This window comes from Pseudophryne corroboree, chromosome 3 (assembly GCF_028390025.1).
Source record: "Pseudophryne corroboree isolate aPseCor3 chromosome 3, aPseCor3.hap2, whole genome shotgun sequence".
In the NCBI taxonomy this organism is placed as follows: Eukaryota; Metazoa; Chordata; class Amphibia; order Anura; family Myobatrachidae; genus Pseudophryne; species Pseudophryne corroboree.
Window position 1 is genome coordinate 308,346,257 of NC_086446.1, and position 23,327 is coordinate 308,369,583.

The following is a 23,327-nucleotide window of genomic DNA, read 5'->3' on the forward strand; positions in this document are numbered from 1 at the left end:
GTGGAATCTGATGACACTGTCTAAACAGAGTAATAACATGTTCAGCATCTTTTACACTGTGTTCACTGGCTGTTATATGGTCTGAAGTAAATGCCATTGGGGACAAGTTTTAAGACACAGAAATGTGATCAATATGGTGCAAATTATTAAAGAAAAATATCTGATTTAATACGTCTTTGAATATTTAATCTGTATACTTTAGTAAATAGCACGCATTCATTTCAGAGAGGAGAAATGGCAAAAAATTTGAATGTGCTCTAGGATGAGGGGAAAAAAAAAAGGTAAAAGGGCACGATATTCAACCACATTGGGAATGTGCGAAGTACAGGATAGTAAATAGAAAACAAGAACACATTAAACCCATAGGATGTAGTCAGCCCAATCCAAATGCTGATTTTATATAATGTACACAGATGCATATGTCATGCAGCAGGAGATGCTTGGCGTGAGTGAGCCAGCAATTCCCAGCCAGCTCTGCTAACGTTGGGTCTTTTTGCTGAAAGAAATTTCTTATTCGCATTGCTATGTGAATAAGACGCACGCAGACTATGCTGACCTACCACTTAACTTGCATTAGAACATTAAGTGAACAAACACCATAGATTTCAATATGCAGGCCAGTGAGCGGAATGGTTTGAAATCCTTCGGTGCAATATTCAGATCTATGACAATAAAGTGACGCAATACAGACAACACAGCAGGTGAACAGGATGCAGGTACTTTAAATCATTTCTAGATATACCTCTGATGAAAACATAGTAGCACAGGTCCCTATACACCAGCATACGATAGGTTTGGTCAGTCTGCCCTCTTTAATACCGTGACATATCTTATATTCCTCTGTTCCACCAATCTGGGAGAATTTAAAAAAAAACACACACACACAAACAGTCAAGTTCAATAGTAATTAAACTGTATTCAAACCTTAAAGCCACATGACAAATAAAAAAAGAGAGATGGCTATCCAACCTGCACAGAAATATTTAAAAGCAATACTTGGATCCAAAAGCAAGCAGCAATAGAATAGTCTGTTCTACAGGTGGACAGATAGATTTTAGCTATTTAAAAGAAAAATAAACCTTACTTATCTTTAGTTATTATTTGGTGGGAATACCTCGCCTGTGACTACCCTCAATCAATTTATTATGTTAACATACAGCTGTATCCACGTTCATCGCACCTGCGACTATTTAAGAGTGTGACTAGATTTTTGCGATGCGTGTGCACTTAGTGGGCACACGTGAATATTCGCACACGCGATCCATAGGTAATGCACTATGCAATCGCAGGTGCGACTATTCACACCAGATGTGGCTAATCGGTGCTGCGATGTGTGCACACGTGTGACTTGGCTACACCATGGGGGTAGACTGACAACATGCTGCCACCTACATCACAAGTCAGGTCTCCATTATGGAAGCTTCTAATTTCTGATCATTCCCACAGCAGAGAAAGACGCAAAAAAGAAGGTCCATAACCGAGAAACCATCAGCAACAGCTACTAAAACTTGGTAAGTACATTGTATAAGAAAGTAGAGTATTAAACAAACAAATAAATAGATACTCCAATAAAATGACTGAATGGAATGTCTCACCTCTCCAAGGACCACAATCATTTTAACTCCTTCAGTGTCTTGGTAACGCAGAACATGGTCCATAAAGGTAGAGCCGGGATATCTAGTGGTAAGAGCAGTTTAAGTAACAGTTGTAATGAATATACAAACAGAAATAAAAAAGGTTGCATTTTAGGACTTGTTTACTTGTGCACATTTACAGTTTCTATGGGCAGCGCTGGAAAATACATCAATTGTAGTCCGTGCGCCTTATCCCCCTAGATGCAATTACCTCGTTACAAATTTTAGGCAAGATAGAAAGTTCATAATGTTAGGAGATTTGTTCCAAAGCAACAAGAGGAAATAGGCGTTCCATCTCCCATATAACTTACATTTATACTATACTGTATAAAGCATAAAATGCAGACAAGAGAGGACGGCTAGTGCAATCTTCATAAGTATAATTTGCAATATGATTATGGAGGGGAATCTTAAACTGGGATTGAAAAGCGGTAAAGAAATTTGCCTGAAGAATCTTCATTGACATGTCAGAGGGTGGGGAGCCGACCCGATAGAAGAGAGGTAGTAAAAAGTACAGAGAAGAGGTTACTCAGAAGGCAAGGAGAAGGCATCTGGGTTTATACTGTATCTAGAAATAAGTGATGGAATGTTGGAAAATTAAAGAGAAATACGAGTGTGCAATACATTTCTGGATGTCCAGTGCATAGGTAGAGTAGATACAATCTGAGTGTTTGGTTGTGAACTGTAATTTCTAAAACTAAAGTTCTTGCGAAATGCCAAGGCACAGAACCGTATATAAGCAGCACGTTCACTTCCTTCACAAACTTATTATGGAGCTCATCAGAGGCCACTGAAGAGCCATGATCTTCTATGACTACAAGAGTGGTCTGCGAAAGAAGTACTTTTTTTGACTGGCTGTGAGCTGCTTTTGGGGAGGAAGAACCTTCCAAACCACCGTGCTGAAGATGGCCCCTGTCCCCCATCACCGTGGACCATGTTGCTGCCGTGCAGTTGAAGACTAAGGTGACCATGGCTCAGTTAGAGCAGATAGGCATCTAATCGGGATCCATCTGCTTGATACGCCACAAAAAGCTTGGCCTGAGCAAGGTTTCTTCACTTGTCAATTGACTCGAGAGCAAACCGTGGCTCAGGTGACTTGGTGCCGCAACATGCTGGCCAGGTATGATGGTGGTCGCTCAAACTCTCTCTGGAAGATCATCAGTGGTGGTGAATCCTAGATCTACATTTTCAACCCCCAGACCAAACAGGCGGCCCAGTAAACCCCAGTTGGGTGTGCACCACAACAGAAGTTCTGACGTGAGCGCAGCCAAGCAGGTGATGACTGTTTTTGTGGCCAAGACTGGTCATATAGCTACCGTACCACTTTTGCAGCAGTGCACTGTCACTGGGGTCTGATATGCCAACCAATGCCTGCCGCAAGTGCTGGAAGCTATTTCCAGGTGCCAGCCAAGAGCTCACACTCATGGTGCCCTTCTCCATCACGACAATGCACCTGCTCACTAGTCCAGGAAAGTGGTGGATTTTCTAGCCCATGAACGCATCATCTGCCATACAGTCCAGATCTGGAACCCTGTGACTTGTGTTCCCACAAATCAAGCGCAAGATGCAGGGGATTCATTTTGAGTCACCAGAAGCTGCAGTGGAGACCTTCATCCAGCGTGCAAAAGACATAGCTGCTTCACCAAGTGGTTAAGCACATGCAACTTTGCATAGACTCCTCTGGCTAATACTTGAAAAAATATGCTATGTTCACTTTGTTTGTAAATAAAATACTTTATGCATCCAGAAACTTATTACACACCCACCCCTAGTATAAGGCTTTGTATAAAAGCAGAACAACTTTGTAGGATTACTTTAAGATTGACAGTGAGAAAAGGGGATTTAAAAAGAGCAAAGACAGACACAAAGTAGCACAATAGATCATTGTTGTAGCAGCTTTCCATGGATTATAGGGGGGCAGGATAGGGAGCCAAATAAATTATTACAGATGTCAATTCAGGACAAAGATAAAACACATAATTTAGTTGTAGAGTGACAAAGAAAGGGTAGGATATTTTGTAGAAAGATGCAGCATTATTTTGTGATTGCTTCAATGTGAAAAGTAAAAGTGACGAACCAAGTAGGACTGAAAACAGACTCGGTGGACCACGTGTCAACTAAAACAACTAATGGAACAGGTTAATTGGAACAATTGTTAAATGGAACAATTAATGGGTCAGGTTTAGCGGGAAATATAAAAATAATCTGTTTTATACAGATTAAGGGCCATATTCAATTAGCAGTGATAACGGACTTTTCACGTGAAAAGTCCGGTTTTCGGGTGAAAAACCGGACTTTTCACGTGAAATGCAATTACAGCCTATTCAATTATCCTGGAAAATTTATCGGTGATCATGTTTTCACTAATTTCAGTTCACCTTCTCTGAAGCATGTGAAAAGTTGGGAAAAGTCACTATTTTAAGGTAAAAATGTTTGGATATGGTACAGAACTCCTGGGACACCCCCCTTTATGACTAATTAGGCACGTTGAAGTTTTTAATTATTTTTAATTGGCCAATAATGACGTCATTTTTGGGGTGAAAAAGTAAAAAGTGATGGAAATTGGGGTTCAAGGTATGGGACAGGTATATTGGGGTGCTTTATGAGTGGGACAGGTGTTTTTTAGGCTTGCAGATGGGAGTAATCGGTCTGTTTCCACTTTTTTTTAAAGTACCATAAAATGACCCAAATATATACTTATACCCATTTTCATGTACCCCAAATTTAATGAGCATTTATTTTGCTCAAAAAAAACTTGCTTTCTCTCATTTTTTTGCATTTAAAAAAAAATGCATATAACCGCCATTTCACACAATTTAGGTCCCCAAAAACTCTCTTATGTGATCTCTAACACACTTCTCTTCTGTTTTCCTATGTTAGTTTAGCATTTTTTGGGGTACAGGCTGATTTCCCCATTTTCACCTGCACTTTTCACTGCAAGAATTTTCACGTGAAACCCGGTCGGAATTGAATAGGTCGAAAAATGGAGCGTTTTCGCGGCAATTTTCGGCCGATTGCCGCGAAAAATTTTCGGGCGAAAAATTGCCGCGAATTTGCGGATAATTGAATATCCTAGTTAGTGTTAACCATCCTCTTAAAAGTTCTTAAATAGACTTTTGGTGATTGATGGTTGATCTTTATTTATAGCACTGAATAATATAATGGTTGTTATCATCAGCGAGGTGGTAATAACAATAATTTTTTTTTTGTTATAGAAGTGCTCTTTCTCCAATAGGACTTAGAGCTGTAAAAGCTAAATATCAATATTCAAAAGGTTAAAAAAAAAAAAAAAAATGCAACAAAAGTGATTAAAAAGAGATGCAAAAAGAATTGCTGACTGAGCGTCGCCCACTGTGGCAAGTGCTGCGGAAAGGTCCCAGAAAATTGATGAGAGCAGATTATGGCAAAAAATAAATAAATAAATAATAAGAATTTACTTACCGATAATTCTATTTCTCGTAGTCCGTAGTGGATGCTGGGAACTCCGTAAGGACCATGGGGAATAGCGGCTCCGCAGGAGACTGGGCACAAAAGTAAAGCTTTAGGACTACCTGGTGTGCACTGGCTCCTCCCCCTATGACCCTCCTCCAAGCCTCAGTTAGGATACTGTGCCCGGACGAGCGTACACAATAAGGAAGGATTTATGAATCCCGGGTAAGACTCATACCAGCCACACCAATCACACCGTACAACCTGTGATCTGAACCCAGTTAACAGCATGATAACAGAGGAGCCTCTGGATAGATGGCTCACAACAACAATAACCCGATTTAGTTAACAATAACTATTATTATTATTATTATTATCATTTATTTATATGGCGCCACAAGGGTTCCGCAGCGCCCAATTACAAAGTACATATGCACATAATCAAAACAGTGACTTACAGTTGAAATCAATTTTGGACAAGTACAGGGTAACTAAGCATAACTACACCAGTAAATGACAGAGATAAGTTCCAGGTGGCCCAAAAAATAAGAATTTACTTACCGATAATTCTATTTCTCGGAGTCCGTAGTGGATGCTGGGGTTCCTGAAAAGACCATGGGGAATAGCGGCTCCGCAGGAGACAGGGCACAAAAGTAAAGCTTTTACAGGTCAGGTGGTGTGTACTGGCTCCTCCCCCTATGACCCTCCTCCAGACTCCAGTTAGGTACTGTGCCCGGACGAGCGTACACAATAAGGGAGGATTTTGAATCCCGGGTAAGACTCATACCAGCCACACCAATCACACCGTACAACTTGTGATCTAAACCCAGTTAACAGTATGATAACAGAGGAGCCTCTGAAAGATGGCTTCCTAAACAATAACCCGAATTAGTTAACAATAACTATGTACAAGTATTGCAGATAATCCGCACTTGGGATGGGCGCCCAGCATCCACTACGGACTCCGAGAAATAGAATTATCGGTAAGTAAATTCTTATTTTCTCTATCGTCCTAAGTGGATGCTGGGGTTCCTGAAAAGACCATGGGGATTATACCAAAGCTCCCAAACGGGCGGGAGAGTGCGGATGACTCTGCAGCACCGAATGAGAGAACTCCAGGTCCTCCTTTGCCAGGGTATCAAATTTGTAAAAATTTACAAACGTGTTCTCCCCTGACCACGTAGCTGCTCGGCAGAGTTGTAATGCCGAGACCCCTCGGGCAGCCGCCCAAGATGAGCCCACCTTCCTTGCGGAATGGGCCTTAACAGATTTAGGCTGTGGCAGGCCTGCCACAGAATGTACAAGTTGAATTTTGTTACAAATCCAACGAGCAATCGACTGCTTAGAAGCAGGTGCACCCAACTTGTTGGGTGCATACAGTATAAACAGCGAGTCAGATTTTCTGACTCCAGCCGTCCTTTAAATGTATATTTTTAAGGCTCTGACAACGTCCAACAACTTGGAGTCCTTCAAGTCGTCTGTAGCCGCAGGCACTACAATAGGCTGGTTCAGGTGAAACGCTGATACCACCTTAGGGAGAAAATGCGGACGCGTCCGCAGCTCTGCCCTATGTCGAATGGAAAATTAAATAAGGGCTTTTATAAAACAAAGCCGCCAGTTCAGATACTCTCCCGGCCGAAGCCAGGGCCAGTAACATAGTCACTTTCCATGTGAGATATTTCAAATCCACATTCTTTAGTGGTTCAAACCAATTGGATTTGAGGAAATCTAAAACTACATTTAGATCCCACGGTGCCACCTTAGGCACCACAGGAGGCTGTATATGCAGTACTCCTTTGATAAAAATCTGGACCTCAGGGACTGAGGCCAATTCTTTTTGGAAGAATATTGAGAGGGCCGAAATTTGAACCTTAATAGATCCCAATTTGAGACCCATAGACAATCCTGATTGCAGGAAATGTAGGAAAACGACCCAGTTGAAATTCCTCCATCGGAGCACTCCGCTGCTCGCACCACGCAACATATTTTCGCCAAATACGGCGATAATGCTTCGCGGTGACTTCCTTCCTTGCCTTTATCAAGGTAGGAATGACTTCTTCTGGAATGCCTTTTCCTTTTAGGATCTGGCATTCAAACGCCATGCCGTCAAACGCAGCCGCGGTAAGTCTTGAAAAAGACAAGGACCCTGCTGAAGCAGGTCCCTTCTCAGAAGTAGAGGTCACGGATCGTCCGTGACCATCTCTTGAAGTTCCGGGTACCAAGTCCTTCTTGGCCAATCCGGAGCCACTAGTCTTACTCCTCTTTGCCGTATAATCCTCAATACCTTTGGTATGAGAGGCAGAGGAGGAAACACATATACCGACTGGTACACCCAAGGTGTTACCAGCGCGTCCACAGCTATTGCCTGCGGATCTCTTGACCTGGCGCAATACCTGTCCAGTGTTTTGTTGAGGCGAGACGCCATCATGTCCACCATTGGTTTTACCCAACGGTTTAATAGCATGTGGAAAACTTCTGGATGAAGTCCCCACTCTCCCGGGTGAAGGTCGTGTCTGCTGAGGAAGTCTGCTTCCCAGTTGTCCACGCCCGGGATGAATACTGCTGACAGTGCTATCACGTGATTCTCCGCCCAGCGAAGGATCCTGGCAGCTTCTGCCATTGCCCTCCTGCTTCTTGTGCCGCCCTGTCTGTTTACATGGGCGACTGCCGTGATGTTGTCCGACTGGATCAACACCGGTCTTCCTTGAAGCAGAGGTTCCGCCTGGCTTAGAGCATTGTAGATTGCTCTTAGTTCCAGAATGCTTATGTGAAGAGACTTTTTCAGGCTCGACCACACTCCCTGGAAATTTCTTCCCTGTGTGACTGCTCCCCAGCCTCTCAGGCTGGCATCCGTGGTCACCAGGATCCAATCCTGCATGCCGAATCTGCGGCCCTCCAATAGATGAGCCTCCTGCAACCACCACAGAAGGGATACCCTTGTCCTCGGCGACAGGGTTATCCGCAGGTGCATCTGAAGATGCGACCCTGACCATTTGTCCAACAGATCCCTTTGCATGGAATCTGCCGAAAGGGATTGCTTCGTAAGAAGCTACCATTTTTTCCCAGGACTCTTGTGCATTGATGTACAGACACCTTTCCTGGTTTTAGGAGGTTCCTGACCAGGTCAGATAACTCCTTGGCTTTTTCTTCGGGAAGAAAAACCTTTTTCTGAACTGTGTCCAGAATCATCCCCAGGAACAGCAGACGAGTTGTCGGCATTAATTGGGATTTTGGAATATTCAGAATCCATCCGTGCTGCTTTAGCACCTCTTGAGATAGTGCTAAACCCATCTCTAGCTGTTCTCTGGACCTTGCCCTTATTAGGAGATCGTCCAAGTATGGGATAATTAATACGCCTTTTCTTCGAAGAAGAAATATTATCTCGGCCATTACCTTTGTAAAGACCCGAGGTGCCGTGGACAAACCAAACGGCAGCGTCTGAAACTGATAGTGACAGTTTTGTACAACGAACCTGAGGTACCCCTGGTGTGAGGGGTAATTGGAACGTGGAGATACGCATCCTTGATGTCCAAGGATACCATAAAGTCCCCTTCTTCCAGGTTCGCTATCACTGCTCTGAGTGACTCCATCTTGAACTTGAACTTCTTTATGTACAGGTTCAAGGACTTCAGATTTAGAATAGGCCTTACCGAGCCATCCGGCTTCGGTACCACAAAAAGAGTGGAATAATACCCCTTCCCTTGTTGTAGAAGAGGTACCTTGACTATCACCTGCTGAGAATACAGCTTGTGAATGGATTCCAAAACCGTCCCGTCTGGGACGTTGGTAAAGCAGACTTCAGGAAACGGCGAGGTGGCTCTGTCTCTAATTTCAACCTGTACCCCTGAGATATTATCTGCAGGATCCAGGGATTTACCTGCGAGTGAGCCCACTGCGCGCTGTAATTCTTGAGACGACCGCCTACCGCCCCCGAGTCCGCTTGCGAAGCCCCAGCGTCATGCTGAGGCTTTTGTAGAAGCCGGGGAGGGCTTCTGTTCCTGGGAAGGAGTTGCCTGTTGCTGTCTCTTCCCTCGTCCTCTGCCTCGTGGCAGATATGAATAGCCCTTTGCTCTCTTATTTTTAAAGGAACGAAAGGGCTGCGGTTGAAAGGTCGGTGCCTTTTTCTGTTGGGGAGTGACTTGAGGTAGAAAGGTGGATTTCCCGGCCGTAGCCGTGGCCACCAAATCCGATAGACCGACCCCAAATAACTCCTCTACGCATCGCCTGTCCACTGTCGTGTCCATAAAGCTCTTCTGGCCGAAATGGACATAGCACTTACCCGTGATGCCAGTGTGCAGATATCTCTCTGTGCATCACGCATATAAAGAAATGCATCCTTTATTTGTTCTAACGACAGTAAAATATTGTCCCTGTCCAGGGTATCAATATTTTCGATCAGGGACTCTGACCAAACTACCCCAGCACTGCACATCCAGGCAGTCGCAATAGCTGGTCGTAGTATAACACCTGCATGTGTGTATATACCTTTTTGGATATTTTCCATCCTCCTATCTGATGGATCTTTAAGTGCGGCCGTCTCAGGAGAGGGTAACGCCACTTGTTTTGATAAGCGTGTTAGTGCTTTGTCCACCCTAGGAGGTGTTTCCCAGCGCTCCCTAACCTCTGGCGGGAAAGGGTATAAAGCCAATAACTTCTTTGAAATTAGCAGTTTTTTATCGGGGCACCCCACGCTTCATCACACACGTCATTTAATTCTTCTGATTCGGTAAAAACTACTGGTAGTTTTTTCACACCCCACATAATACCCTGTTTAGTGGTACCTGTAGTATCAGCTAAATGTAACATCTCCTTTATTGCCAAAATCATATAACGTGTGGCCCTACTGGAAAATACGGTTGATTCGTCACCTTCACCACCGGAATCAGTGCCTGTGTCTGGGTCTGTGTCGACCGACTGAGGCAAGGGGCGTTTTACAGCCCCTGACGGTGTTTGAGGCGCCTGGACAGGCACTAATTAAGTGTCCGGCCGCCTCATGTCGGCAAACGACTGCTTAAGCGAGTTGACGCTATCCCGTAATTCCACAAATAAAGGCATCCATTCTGGTGTCGACCCCCTAGGAGGTGACATCCTCATATTTGGCAATTGCTCCGCCTCCACACCAATAACGTCCTCATACATGTCGACACACACGTACCGACACACAGCAGACACACAGGGAATGCTCTATACGAAGACAGGACCCACTAGCCCTTTGGGGAGACAGAGGGAGAGTCTGCCAGCACACACCAAAAAGCGCTATATATGACAGGGATAGCCTTATGATTAAGTGCTCCCTTATAGCTGCTTTTATATTAATATATTGCCATTTATTTTGCCCCCCCTCTCTGTTATACCCTGTTTCTGTAGTGCAGTGCAGGGGAGAGACCTGGGAGCCTTCCTGACCAGCGGAGCTGTGACAGAAAATGGCGCCGTGTGCTGAGGAGATAGGCCCCGCCCCTTTTTCGGCGGGCTCGTCTCCCGCTATTTAGTACATTTAGGCAGGGGTAAATATCTCCATATAGCCTCTGGGGCTATATGTGAGGTATTTTTAGCCTTTTTAAAGGTTTTCATTTGCCTCCCAGGGCGCCCCCCCCCCAGCGCCCTGCACCCTCAGTGACTGCCGTGTGAAGTGTGCTGAGAGGAAAATGGCGCACAGCTGCAGTGCTGTGCGCTACCTTAAGAAGACTGCAGGAGTCTTCAGCCGCCGATTCTGGACCTCTTCTTGCTTCAGCATCTGTGAGGGGGCCGGCGGCGTGGCTCCGGTGACCATCCAGGCTGTACCTGTGATCGTCCCTCTGGAGCTTCATGTCCAGTAGCCAAGAAGCCAATCCATCCTGCACGCAGGTGAGTTCACTTCTTCTCCCCTCTGTCCCTCGTTGCAGTGATCCTGTTGCCAGCAGGAATCACTGTAAAATAAAAAACCTAAGCTAAACTCTCTAAGCAGCTCTTTATGAGAGCCACCTAGAATTGCACCCTTCTCGGCCGGGCACAAAAATCTAACTGGAGTCTGGAGGAGGGTCATAGGGGGAGGAGCCAGTACACACCACCTGACCTGTAAAAGCTTTACTTTTGTGCCCTGTCTCCTGCGGAGCCGCTATTCCCCATGGTCTTTTCAGGAACCCCAGCATCCACTTAGGACGATAGAGAAACTGTGATTTGGGCAGTTGAGAATTATTAAAGAAGAAAAGGGTGAGCACATGAGGGAAGAGGGCCCTACTCGTGAGAGCTTACATTCTAGGGGTAGGGGTAGACAGACAGGGGTGACACAGATGGGGTACATAGAGAGCATGGAACAGGGGGTTAGGATGAGATTTGGCTGGGTTTGGTAAAGAAATGGGTCTTGAGAGCCCGTTTGAAGTTTTGTAGAGAGGTGGAGAGTCTGAGGGGGAGAGGTAAAGAATTCCAAAGGAAGGGAGCAGCACGTGAAAAATCTTGGAGATAGGAGTGGGAGGAAGTAATCAGGGGACAGGAGAGGCGGCGTGCATTAGCAGAGCGAAGAGGACGGGTGGGAGAGTAAAGGGAGATAAGGTCAGAGATGTAAATGGGAGAGGATTGGGTGAGAGCTTTGTAAGTGAGAGTGAGAAGTTTGAATTGGATTCTGAAGGGGAAGGGAAGCCAGTGAAGGGCTAGTAGGAGAGGGGAGGTGGATGTAGTGCGTTTGGTGAGGAAGATGAGCCGAGCAGCAGCATTGAGGATAGACTGGAGTGGAGAGAGGTAATTGTCAGGGAGGCCAGTTAGGAGGAGATTACAGTAGTCCAGTCTGGAAATAATCAGTGAGTGAATAATGATCTTAGTGGCATCCTGGGTGAGAAAAGGTCTGATCCTGGAAATGTTTTTGAGATGAAAATGACAGGTTTGTGAGAGGTGCTGAATGTGTGGTTTGAAGGAGAGGGAGGAGTCAAGGATTACACCAAGACAGCGTACTTGGGGGCTAGAGGAGATAGTCGTGCCATCAATGGATAATGAGATTGTGGGAGGTGAGGTTGTGCGGGAGGGTGGGAAGATGATCAGCTCAGTCTTAGACATGTTGAGTTTAAGAAAGCGCTGGGACATCCAGGAAGAGATAGCAGAAAGACAGTTAGAGGCACGAGTGAGGAGAGCCGTGGAGAGATCAGGGGAGGAGAGGTAGATTTGAGTGTCATCAGCATAGAGGTGGTACTGGAAATTAAAAGAACTAATGAGTTCACCTAAAGAGGACGTATAGAGAGAGAAAAGGAGAGGCCCAAGAACAGAACCTTGGGGGACACCAACAGTTAGTGGAAGTGGGGGCGAGGTAGCATCATGAGAGGAGACAGAGAAGGAACGATCGGAGAGGTAGGAGGACAGCCAGGAGAGGGCAGTATCACGTAGACCAAGAGAGTGAAGGATTTGCAGAAGAAGAGGGTGGTCCACAGTGTCAAAAGCAGCAGAGAGGTCAAGAAGAATAAGCAGAGAGTAGTGGCCCTTAGATTTGGCGGCATGGAGGTCATTGCAGACTTTTGTGAGGGCAGTTTCAGTGGAGTGGAGAGAGCGGAAACCAGACTGGTATGGGTCAAGCAGTGAGTGAGAGGAAAGAAAGGCAGTAAGGCGATTATAGACAATACGCTCAAGAAGTTTGGAGGCAAAGGGGAGGAGAGAGATCGGTCGATAGTTGGAGAGAGTGTTAGGATCAAGGGTAGGTTTTTTAAGAATAGGGGAGACAAGAGCATGCTTGAAGGCAGAGGGGACAGTGCCTGATGAGAGGGAGAGATTGAGAAGGTGGGCAAGATGGGAACAGGCAGAAGGGGAGAGGTAGCGAAGGAGGTGGGAGGGGATAGGGTCGAGTGGGGAGGTTGTGGGGGGGGAGGAGTGTATGAGGGCCATGACTTCCTCACCAGATACTAGGGAGAAAGATGTCAGAGTTGGTAAGAGGGTAGGGGAGGGGTGGCAAAGGATGGGTGGTGGCTGGTTGCTGGACTGGTGGGATGTGATGTCCTGACGTATGGAGTCAATCTTGGATGTGAAGTAAGTGGCAAAGTCAAGAGCAGACAATGAGGAAGGGAGAGGAGGTGGTGGTGGGCAGAGGAGGGAGTTAACAGTGGCAAAGAGGCGCCGGGGGTTGGAAGAGTGGGTAGAGATGAGGATTTTGAAGTATGATTGTTTAGCAAGGGAAAGGGCAGCACTGAAGGATGAGAGCATGAATTTGAAATGGAGGAAGTCTGCTTGAGAGCGTGATTTCCTCCAGTGTCGCTCGGCTGTACGTGAGCATTTTTGTAGATATCTGGTGCATTTGGTGTGCCAGGGTTGAGGTGTTGATCTGCGAGGGTGAATAGTGGTTGGCGGAGCAACAGAGTCAAGGGCTGAAGTAAGAGATGCATTGTATAGAGATGTGGCTTGTTCAGGGCATGTGAGAGAGAGAAGAGGAGAGAGAAGCGAGTCAAACAGGGAGGATAGGGATGAGGTGTCAATAGCCTCAATATTACGCTTAGTGATGGTAGCCTTAGGAGGGAGAGATGGGGGAGCAGAGATAGATAAGTTGAATGAGAGCAAGTGGTGGTCAGAGAGGGGAAAAGGGGAATTGGAGAAATCAGAAATAACACAGCGGTGAGTGAAAACCAGATCCAGTGAGCTCCCGTTCACATGGGAGGGTGAGGAGGTCCACTGGGAGAGACCAAGTGAAGAGGTGAGGTTAAGGAGTTTAGAGGCAGGTGGTTTTGTGTTATCGATAGGGATGTTGAAATCACCTAGGATAATGGTGGGAATGTCAGAAGAGAGGAAGTGAGGTAGCCAGGAAGCAAAGTTGTCGAGGAATTTAGAGGAAATGCCAGGTGGACGGTAAATGACAGCAACTCGAAGATTAGTGGGTTGGTAGAGGCGAATTGCATGGACCTCAAATGTAGAGAATGTAAGAGATGGTTCTGGAGGTATAAGTTGGTATGTGTAGCTTGAGGGTAAAAGGATCCCAACACCACCCCCATGACGACCCCCAGGTCGGGGTGTGTGTGAGAATGTAAGGCCCCCAGCCGAGAGAGAAGCAGGAGAAGCGGTGTCATAGGGTGTAATCCAGGTTTCAGTAATGGCCAGGAGGTGCAGGGAGTTGGATATGAAGAGGTCGTGAGTGGGGGTCAATTTGTTGCAAACAGATCTGGCATTCCAGAGTGCACAGGATAGGGGGTATGAGTTTGTTGGAGAGATGTGAATGAGATTATCTGGATTGCTATGGCGTTGAGGTAAGCTTGATGGGGAAGGAAGGGATAAAGAGGGTGAATTGATGGTGCTGGGGCCTTGGCTAGGAAGGGAGACTGCAGGAGTGAGGCAGGGAGGGAGTGCAGTATGATACTGGTGGAGGAGAGGTGAGGAGACAGGCAGAGGAGGGAGAGAGCAGGGTTGAGTGCTGGGGTATAAATGGTGTGAAGGGGCAGAAGTGAATTGCAGTGGGGAAACAGAAGAGGAGGGGAAGGGAGGCAGACAGAGGAGAGGAGACAGCATGAGATGTAGGAGACTGGGAGAGAGGGATAGAGGTGGTAACAGGGGACAGAAAAAAGGAATAGGAAGACGAGGATTAATGAGGGATGTTGCCAGCCTGGCCATAGTGTGGATGGGGTAAATAGTGGTAGCAAAATGAGAGTAGGAGGAGGAGTGGTGGCTGAATAAGAGAGCAGTGAAGTTTGCAGAAATAAATTCAATGTTAAACTGTCGTTATTATCTACAGGTAACAGTAAATCAAATATTTGCTGATGTTAGTTGGAAAATTACACAGTGTTGGCAAACTGCAAGTCAGTGTTACTTCATTAAATATGCTTCTCAGTGACCCATTTGTTGTCCAGATGTTTGCAGGGTCAGAGTAGAAGTTGCAATTCAGTGTTTGTGCAGAAAGTGAATGTATAGTTTTCCAAATAAGTGAGGTTTGGAGAATATTAGGAGTAAACAAACATTTGTAGCTGCAGTCCAAGTATTGGGGTTTGTGTTGTTTTTTTGTGTGCAATTGATGGTGCTTCCTTTCAGTTTCCGTCCAGTAGAAGTCCAGTAAAAGTCACAGATGACACCCTTAGAAAGTTTCTCCCTTTGAAGAAATGTACAAGTATTGCAGACAATCCGCACTTGGGATGGGCGCCCAGCATCCACTACGGACTACGAGAAATAGAATTATCGGTAAGTAAATTCTTATTTTCTCTGACGTCCTAGTGGATGCTGGGAACTCCGTAAGGACCATGGGGATTATACCAAAGCTCCCAAACGGGCGGGAGAGTGCGGATGACTCTGCAGCACCGAATGAGAGAACTCCAGGTCCTCCTCAGCCAGGGTATCAAATTTGTAGAATTTAGCAAACGTGTTTGCCCCTGACCAAATAGCTGCTCGGCAAAGTTGTAAAGCAGAGACCCCTCGGGCAGCCGCCCAAGATGAGCCCACCTTCCTTGTGGAATGGGCTTTTACAGATTTTGGCTGTGGCAGGCCTGCCACAGAATGTGCAAGCTGAATTGTATTACAAATCCAACGAGCAATAGTCTGCTTAGAAGCAGGAGCACCCAGCTTGTTGGGTGCATACAGGATAAACAGCGAGTCAGATTTTCTGACTCCAGCCGTCCTGGAAAAATATATTTTCAGGGCCCTGACTATGTCCAACAACTTGGAGTCCTCCAAGTCACTAGCAGGTACCACAATAGGTTGGTTCAGATGAAACGCTGAAACCACCTTAGGGAGAAAATGAGGACGAGTCCTCAATTCCGCCCTGTCTGAATGGAAGATCAGATAAGGGCTTTTACAGGATAAAGCCGCCAATTCTGACACGCGCCTGGCCGAGGCCAGGGCCAACAGCATGACCACTTTCCATGTGAGATATTTTAACTCCACAGATTCAAGTGGTTCAAACCATTGTGACTTTAGGAACCCCAAAACTACATTGAGATCCCAAGGTGCCACTGGAGGCACAAAAGGAGGCTGTATATGCAGTACCCCTTTTACAAACGTCTGAACTTCAGGAACTGAAGCTAGTTCTTTCTGGAAGAAAATTGACAGGGCCGAAATTTGAACCTTAATGGACCCCAATTTTAGGCCCATAGACACTCCTGTTTGCAGGAAATGCAGGAATCGACCTAGTTGAAATTCCTCCATCGGGGCCTTACTGGCCTCGCACCACGCAACATATTTTCGCCTAATGCGGTGATAATGCTTTGCGGTTACATCCTTCCTGGCTTTGATCAGGGTAGGGATGACTTCATCCGGAATGCCTTTTTCCTTCAGAATCCGGCGTTCAACCGCCCTGCCGTCAAACGCAGCCGCGGTAAGTCTTGGAATAGATAGGGTCCTTGATGGAGCAGGTCCCTTCTTAGAGGTAGAGGCCACGGGTCCTCCGTGAGCATCTCTTGAAGTTCCGGGTACCAAGTCCTTCTTGGCCAATCCGGAGCCACGAGTATAGTTCTTACTCCCCTCCGTCTTATAATTCTCAATACTTTTGGTAAGAGAGGAAGAGGAGGGAACACATACACTGGCTGGTACACCCACGGTGTTACCAGAGCGTCCACAGCTATTGCCTGAGGGTCCCTTGACCTGGCGCAATACCTGTCCAATTTTTTGTTTAGGCGGGACGCCATCATGTCCACCTTTGGTTTTTCCCAACGGTTTACAATCATGTGGAAGACTTCTGCTGAGGAAGTCTGTTTCCCAGTTGTCCACTCCCGGAATGAACACTGCTGACAATGCTATCACATGATTTTCCGCCCAGCGAAAAATCCTTGCAGCTTCTGCCATTGCCCTCCTGCTTCTTGTGCCGCCCTGTCTGTCTACGTGGGCGACTGCCGTGATGTTGTCCGACTGGATCAGCACCGGCTGACCTTGAAGCAGAGGTCTTGCTTGGCTTAGGGCATTGTAAATGGCCCTTAGCTCCAAGATATTTATGTGAAGTGATGTCTCCAGGCTTGACCACAAGCCCTGGAAATTTCTTCCCTGTGTGACTGCTCCCCAGCCTCGCAGGCTGGCATCCGTGGTCACCAGGACCCAGTCCTGAATGCCGAATCCGCGCCCTCTAGAAGATGAGCACTCTGCAACTACCACAGGAGAGACACCCTTGTCTTTGGTGACAGGGTTATCCGCTGATGCATCTGAAGATGCGATCCGGACCACTTTTCCAGCAGGTCCCACTGGAAAGTTCTTGCGTGGAATCTGCCGAATGGAATTGCTTCGTAGGAAGCCACCATTTTTCCCAGGACCCTTGTGCACTGATGCACTGACACTTGGCCTGGTTTTAGGAGGTTTCTGACTAGTTCGGATAACTCCCTGGCTTTCTCCTCCTGGAGAAACACCTTTTTCTGGACTGTGTCCAGGATCATCCTTAGGAATAGAAGACGTGTCGTCGGGATCAGCTGCGATTTTGGAATATTAAGAATCCAACCGTGCTGCCGCAACACTACTTGAGATAGTGCTACCCCGACTACCAACTGTTCCCTGGATCTTGCCCTTATCCGGAGATCGTCCAAGTAAGGGATAATTAAAACTCCCTTCCTTCGAAGGAGTATCATCATTTCGGCCATTACTTTGGTAAAGACCCGGGGTGCCGTGGACAAACCAAACGGCAGCGTCTGAAACTGATAGTGACAGTTCTGTACCACAAACCTGAGGTACCCTTGGTGAGAAGGGTAAATTGGGGCATGGAGATAAGCATCCTTGATGTCCAGAGACACCATATAATCCCCTTCTTCCAGGTTTGCCATCACCGCTCTGAGTGACTCCATCTTGAATTTGAACCTTTGTATGTAAGTGTTCAAGGATTTCAGATTTAAATTAGGTCTCACCGAGCCGTCCGGCTTCGGTACCACTAACAGCGTGGAATAATACCCCTTTCCCTGTTGTAGGAGGGGTACCTTGATTATCACCTGCTGGGAATACAGCTTGTGAATGGCTTCCCATACCGCCTCCCTGTCGGAGGGAGACGTCGGTAAAGCAGACTTTAGGAAAACGGCGAAGGGGAGACGTCTCGAATTCCAATTTGTACCCCTGAGATACCACCTGAAGGATCCAGGGGTCCACCTGTGAGTGAGCCCACTGCACGCTGAAATTTTTGAGACGGGCCCCCACCGTGCCTGAGTCCGCTTGTAAAGCCCCAGCGTCATGCTGAGGACTTGGCAGAAAACGGGAGAGGGCTTCTGTTCCTGGAAACTGGCTGTTTGCTGCAGCCTTTTTCCTCTCCCTCTGCCACGGGGCAGAAATGAGGAGCCTTTTGCCCGCTTGCCCTTATGGGGCCCAAAGGACTGCGCCTGATAATACGGCGTCTTCTTATGTTGAGAGGCTACCTGGGGTAAAAATGTGGATTTCCCAGCCGTTGCCGTGGCCACCAGGTCTGTTAGACCTACCCCAAATAACTCCTCCCTTTTATAAGGCGATACTTCCATATGCCTTTTGGAATCAGCATCACCTGACCACTGTCTTGTCCATAACCCTCTTCTGGCAGAAATGGACAGCGCACTTACTCTTGATGCCAGTCGGCAAATATCCCTCTGTGCATCACGCATATATAGAAATGCATCTTTTAAATGCTCTATAGTCAGTAATATACTGTCCCTATCTAGGGTATCAATATTGTCAGTCAGGGAATCCGACCAAGCCACCCCAGCACTGCACATCCAGGCTGAGGCGATTGCTGGTCGCAGTATCACACCCGTGTGAGTGTATATACATTTTAGGATATTTTACTGCTTTCTGTCAGCAGGTTCCTTAAGGGCGGCCGTATCCGGGGACGGTAGTGCCACCTGTTTAGACAAGCGTGTGAGCGCTTTATTCACCCTAGGGGGTGTTTCCCAACGTGCCCTATCCTCTGGCGGGAAGGGGTATGATGCTAATAACTTTTTAGGAATTAACAGTTTTTATCGGGGGAAACCCACGCATCATCACACACTTCATTTAATTTCTCAGATGCAGGAAAAACTACAGGCAGTTTTTTCTCACCCAACATAATACCCTTTTTAGTGGTACTGGTATTATCAGAAATGTGTAAAAACATTTTCCATAGCCTCAATCATGCAACGTGTGGCCCTACTGGAAGTCACATTCGTCTCTTAATCGTCGACACTGGAGTCAGTATCCGTGTCGGCGTCTGTATCTGCCATCTGCGGTAACGGGCGTTTTAGAGCCCCTGATGGCTTTTGAGACACCTGGACAGGCACAGGCTGAGTCGCCGGCTGTCTCATGTCATCAATCTTTTGTAAAGAGCTGACACTGTCACATAATTCCTTCCATAAGCTCATCCACTCAGGTGTCGACTCCCTAGGGGGTGACATCTCTGTTACAGGCAATTGCTCCGCCTCCACCTCATTTTCCTCCTCATACATGTCGACACAACGTACCGACACACAGCACACACACAGGGAATGCTCTGATAGAGGACAGGACCCCACTAGCCCTTTGGGGAGACAGAGGGAGAGTATGCCAGCACACACCAGAGCGCTATATATATACAGGGATAACCTTATATAAGTGTTTTTCCCCTTATAGCTGCTGTATTGTTATACTGCGCCTAATTAGTGCCCCCCTCTCTTTTTTAACCCCTTTCTGTAGTGTAGTAACTGCAGGGGAGAGCCAGGGAGCTTCCCTCCAACGGAGCTGTGAGAGAAAATGGCGCCAGTGTGCTGAGGAGATAGGCTCCGCCCCCTTCTCGGCGGCCTTTTCTCCCGTTTTTCTGTGGAATCTGGCAGGGGTTAAAATTCATCCATATAGCCCTGGGGGCTATATGTGATGTATTTTCGTCAGCCAAGGTGTTTTTATTGCTGCTCAGGGCACCCCCCCCACTGCACCCACAGTGACCGAAGTGTGAAGTGTGCTGAGGAGCAATGGCGCACAGCTGCAGTGCTGTGCGCTACCTTGGTGAAGACAGGATGTCTTCTGCCGCCGATTTTTCCGGACCTCTTCTTGCTTCTGGCTCTGTAAGGGGGCCGGCGGCGCGGCTCTGGGACCGGACTCCGAGGCTGGGCCTGTGTTCGGTCCCTCTGGAGCTAATGGTGTCCAGTAGCCTAAGAAGCCCAATCCACTCTGCACGCAGGTGAGTTCGCTTCTTCTCCCCTTAGTCCCTCGATGCAGTGAGCCTGTTGCCAGCAGGTCTCACTGAAAATAAAAAACCTAAAACTAAACTTTCACTAAGAAGCTCAGGAGAGCCCCTAGTGTGCACCCTTCTCGGCCGGGCACAAAAATCTAACTGAGGCTTGGAGGAGGGTCATAGGGGGAGGAGCCAGTGCACACCAGGTAGTCCTAAAGCTTTACTTTTGTGCCCAGTCTCCTGCGGAGCCGCTATTCCCCATGGTCCTTACGGAGTTCCCAGCATCCACTAGGACGTCAGAGAAAAATAAATAAAACCTTGAAATTATTTCCCAAAAGCAAGATCTACAGATCCACAACAGACACACATGGTGCAGCACTAAGCTTACACAAAGTCATAAAACGCACGTCGGCGTGCAGAATGTGTGTAAGCTTAGTGCTGCACCATGTGTCTCAGTCATGAAATGCACGTCGGCGTGCAGAATGAGACACATGGGGCAGCACTAAGCTAACACAAATTCTGCATGCCGACATGTGCGTTTCATGACTGAGACACATGGTGCAGCACTAAGCTTACATACATTTTGCATGCCAACATGTGCGTTTCATGTCTTATCCTAAACACACTCAAATCATTAGACTAAGTAAACACAATCATTCCTTACATAACTCATGTGTTATATACAACTTAATGTGTCCTATTTGTACTGTCTGTTTGTTCCTTAGAGAGATCAGACAAAGCTTAAGGCCAGTACTGACGGGGGAGATGTGTGCTGAGCGATCTTAACACAGACCGCTCAGCACACATCTCTCCCCCCCACTCAGCACAGCACGATGTGCTGAGCGAGGGGGGATGATGACGGGGGCCGCTCACTTCACACAGCGCTGAAGTGAGCGACCGGCTAGATTGAGCCTGCATGCAGGCCAATCTAGCACCGTTGTTAGCGATGCGCGGGGCCGCACATAACTATCGCTGGGGGGCATACACACGGCAGATCCGTGCTTAAAATCTAAGCAATCTAGTCAGATTGCTTAGATTTTAAACACTGATCTCTCCGTGTGTACCCCTCTTTAGGAGAGTGGGGATTCTTTATCGTGAATTACAATGGGACAGTTTAGCAGCAACAATTTGTATGATTGGATTATCCACACACGAGCTACGCATATTTAATTTTATTGGATTTATTTATACGGTCAGTGCCAGTGATTGGCTCACTATGTAAAGAAAACAAAGGGCGAGGTGGTAAAGATAAAATAAGATTTTACTTACCGATAAATCTATTTCTCGGAGTCCGTAGTGGATGCTGGGGTTCCTGAAAGGACCATGGGGAATAGCGGCTCCGCAGGAGACAGGGCACAAAAAGTAAAGCTTTTTCCGATCAGGTGGTGTGCACTGGCTCCTCCCCCTATGACCCTCCTCCATACTCCAGTTAGGTACTGTGCCCGGACGAGCGTACACAATAAGGGAGGATTTTGAATCCCGGGTAAGACTCATACCAGCCACACCAATCACACCGTACAACTTGTGATCTAAACCCAGTTAACAGTATGATAACAGCGGAGCCTCTGAAAGATGGCTTCCTTCAACAATAACCCGAATTAGTTAACAATAACTATGTACAATTTATGCAGATAATCCGCACTTGGGATGGGCGCCCAGCATCCACTACGGACTCCGAGAAATAGATTTATCGGTAAGTAAAATCTTATTTTCTCTATCGTCCTAGTGGATGCTGGGGTTCCTGAAAGGACCATGGGGATTATACCAAAGCTCCCAAACGGGCGGGAGAGTGCGGATGACTCTGCAGCACCGAATGAGAGAACTCCAGGTCCTCCTTAGCCAGAGTATCAAATTTGTAAAATTTTACAAACGTGTTCTCCCCTGACCACGTAGCTGCTCGGCAAAGTTGTAATGCCGAGACCCCTCGGGCAGCCGCCCAAGATGAGCCCACCTTCCTTGTGGAGTGGGCCTTTACAGATTTAGGCTGTGGCAGGCCTGCCACAGAATGTGCAAGTTGGATTGTGCTACAGATCCAACGAGCAATCGTCTGCTTAGACGCAGGAGCACCCATCTTGTTGGGTGCATACAATATAAACAACGAGTCAGATTTTCTGACTCCAGCTGTTCTTGTAATATATATTTTTAATGCTCTGACAACGTCCAGTAACTTGGAGTCCTCCAAGTCACTTGTAGCCGCAGGCACTACAATAGGCTGGTTCAGATGAAATGCTGACACCACCTTAGGGAGAAAATGCGGACGAGTCCGCAGTTCTGCCCTGTCCGAATGGAAAATCAGATATGGGCTTTTGTAAGATAAAGCTGCCAATTCTGACACTCTCCTGGCAGAAGCCAGGGCTAGAAGCATGGTCACTTTCCAAGTGAGATATTTCAAATCCACCTTATTTAGTGGTTCAAACCAATGAGATTTTAGAAAATCCAAAACTACATTGAGATCCCACGGTGCCACTGGAGGCACCACAGGGGGCTGTATATGCAGCACTCCCTTAACAAAGGTCTGGACTTCAGGGACTGAAGCCAATTCTTTTTGAAAGAAAATCGACAGGGCCGAAATTTGAACCTTAATAGATCCCAATTTGAGACCCATAGACAATCCTGATTGCAGGAAATGTAGGAATCGACCCAGTTGAAATTCCTCCTTCGGAGCACTCCGATCTTCGCACCACGCAACATATTTTCGCCAAATTCGGTGATAATGTTGCACGGTTACTTCTTTCCTTGCTTTAATCAAAGTAGGAATGACTTCTTCCGGCATGCCTTTTTCCATTAGGATCCGGCGTTCAACCGCCATGCCGTCAAACGCAGCCGCGGTAAGTCTTGAAACAGACAGGGACCCTGCTGAAGCAAGTCCCTCCTTAGAGGTAGAGGCCACGGATCTTCCGTGATCATCTCTTGAAGTTCCGGGTACCAAGTCCTTCTTGGCCAATCCGGAACCACTAGTATCGTTCTTACGCCTCTTTGCCGTATAATTCTCAATACTTTTGGTATGAGAGGCAGAGGAGGAAACACATACACCGACTGGTACACCCAAGGCGTTACCAGCGCGTCCACAGCTATTGCCTGCGGATCTCTTGACCTGGCGCAATACCGGTCCAGTTTTTTGTTGAGGCGAGACGCCATCATGTCCACCATTGGTCTTTCCCAACGGGTTACCAGCATGTGGAAGACTTCTGGATGAAGTCCCCACTCTCCCGGGTGAAGATCGTGTCTGCTGAGGAAGTCTGCTTCCCAGTTGTCCACTCCCGGGATGAACACTGCTGACAGTG

General features: G+C 47.0%; 1 protein-coding gene across 2 annotated transcripts in view; it reads right to left on the minus strand.

Annotated features, from left to right (window-relative positions):
- Positions 1 to 23,327, minus strand: part of ACLY (ATP citrate lyase) — a 202,395-nt gene that overhangs the window by 20,517 nt on the left and 158,551 nt on the right. For both annotated transcript variants that reach the window (XM_063959399.1, XM_063959400.1), the window contains 2 exons: positions 1,596 to 1,677; positions 743 to 853 (listed from right to left, as the gene is read on the minus strand). In XM_063959399.1, the coding sequence (XP_063815469.1) occupies positions 743 to 853; positions 1,596 to 1,677 (193 nt within the window). The remainder of the gene's footprint in view (positions 1 to 742; positions 854 to 1,595; positions 1,678 to 23,327) is intronic.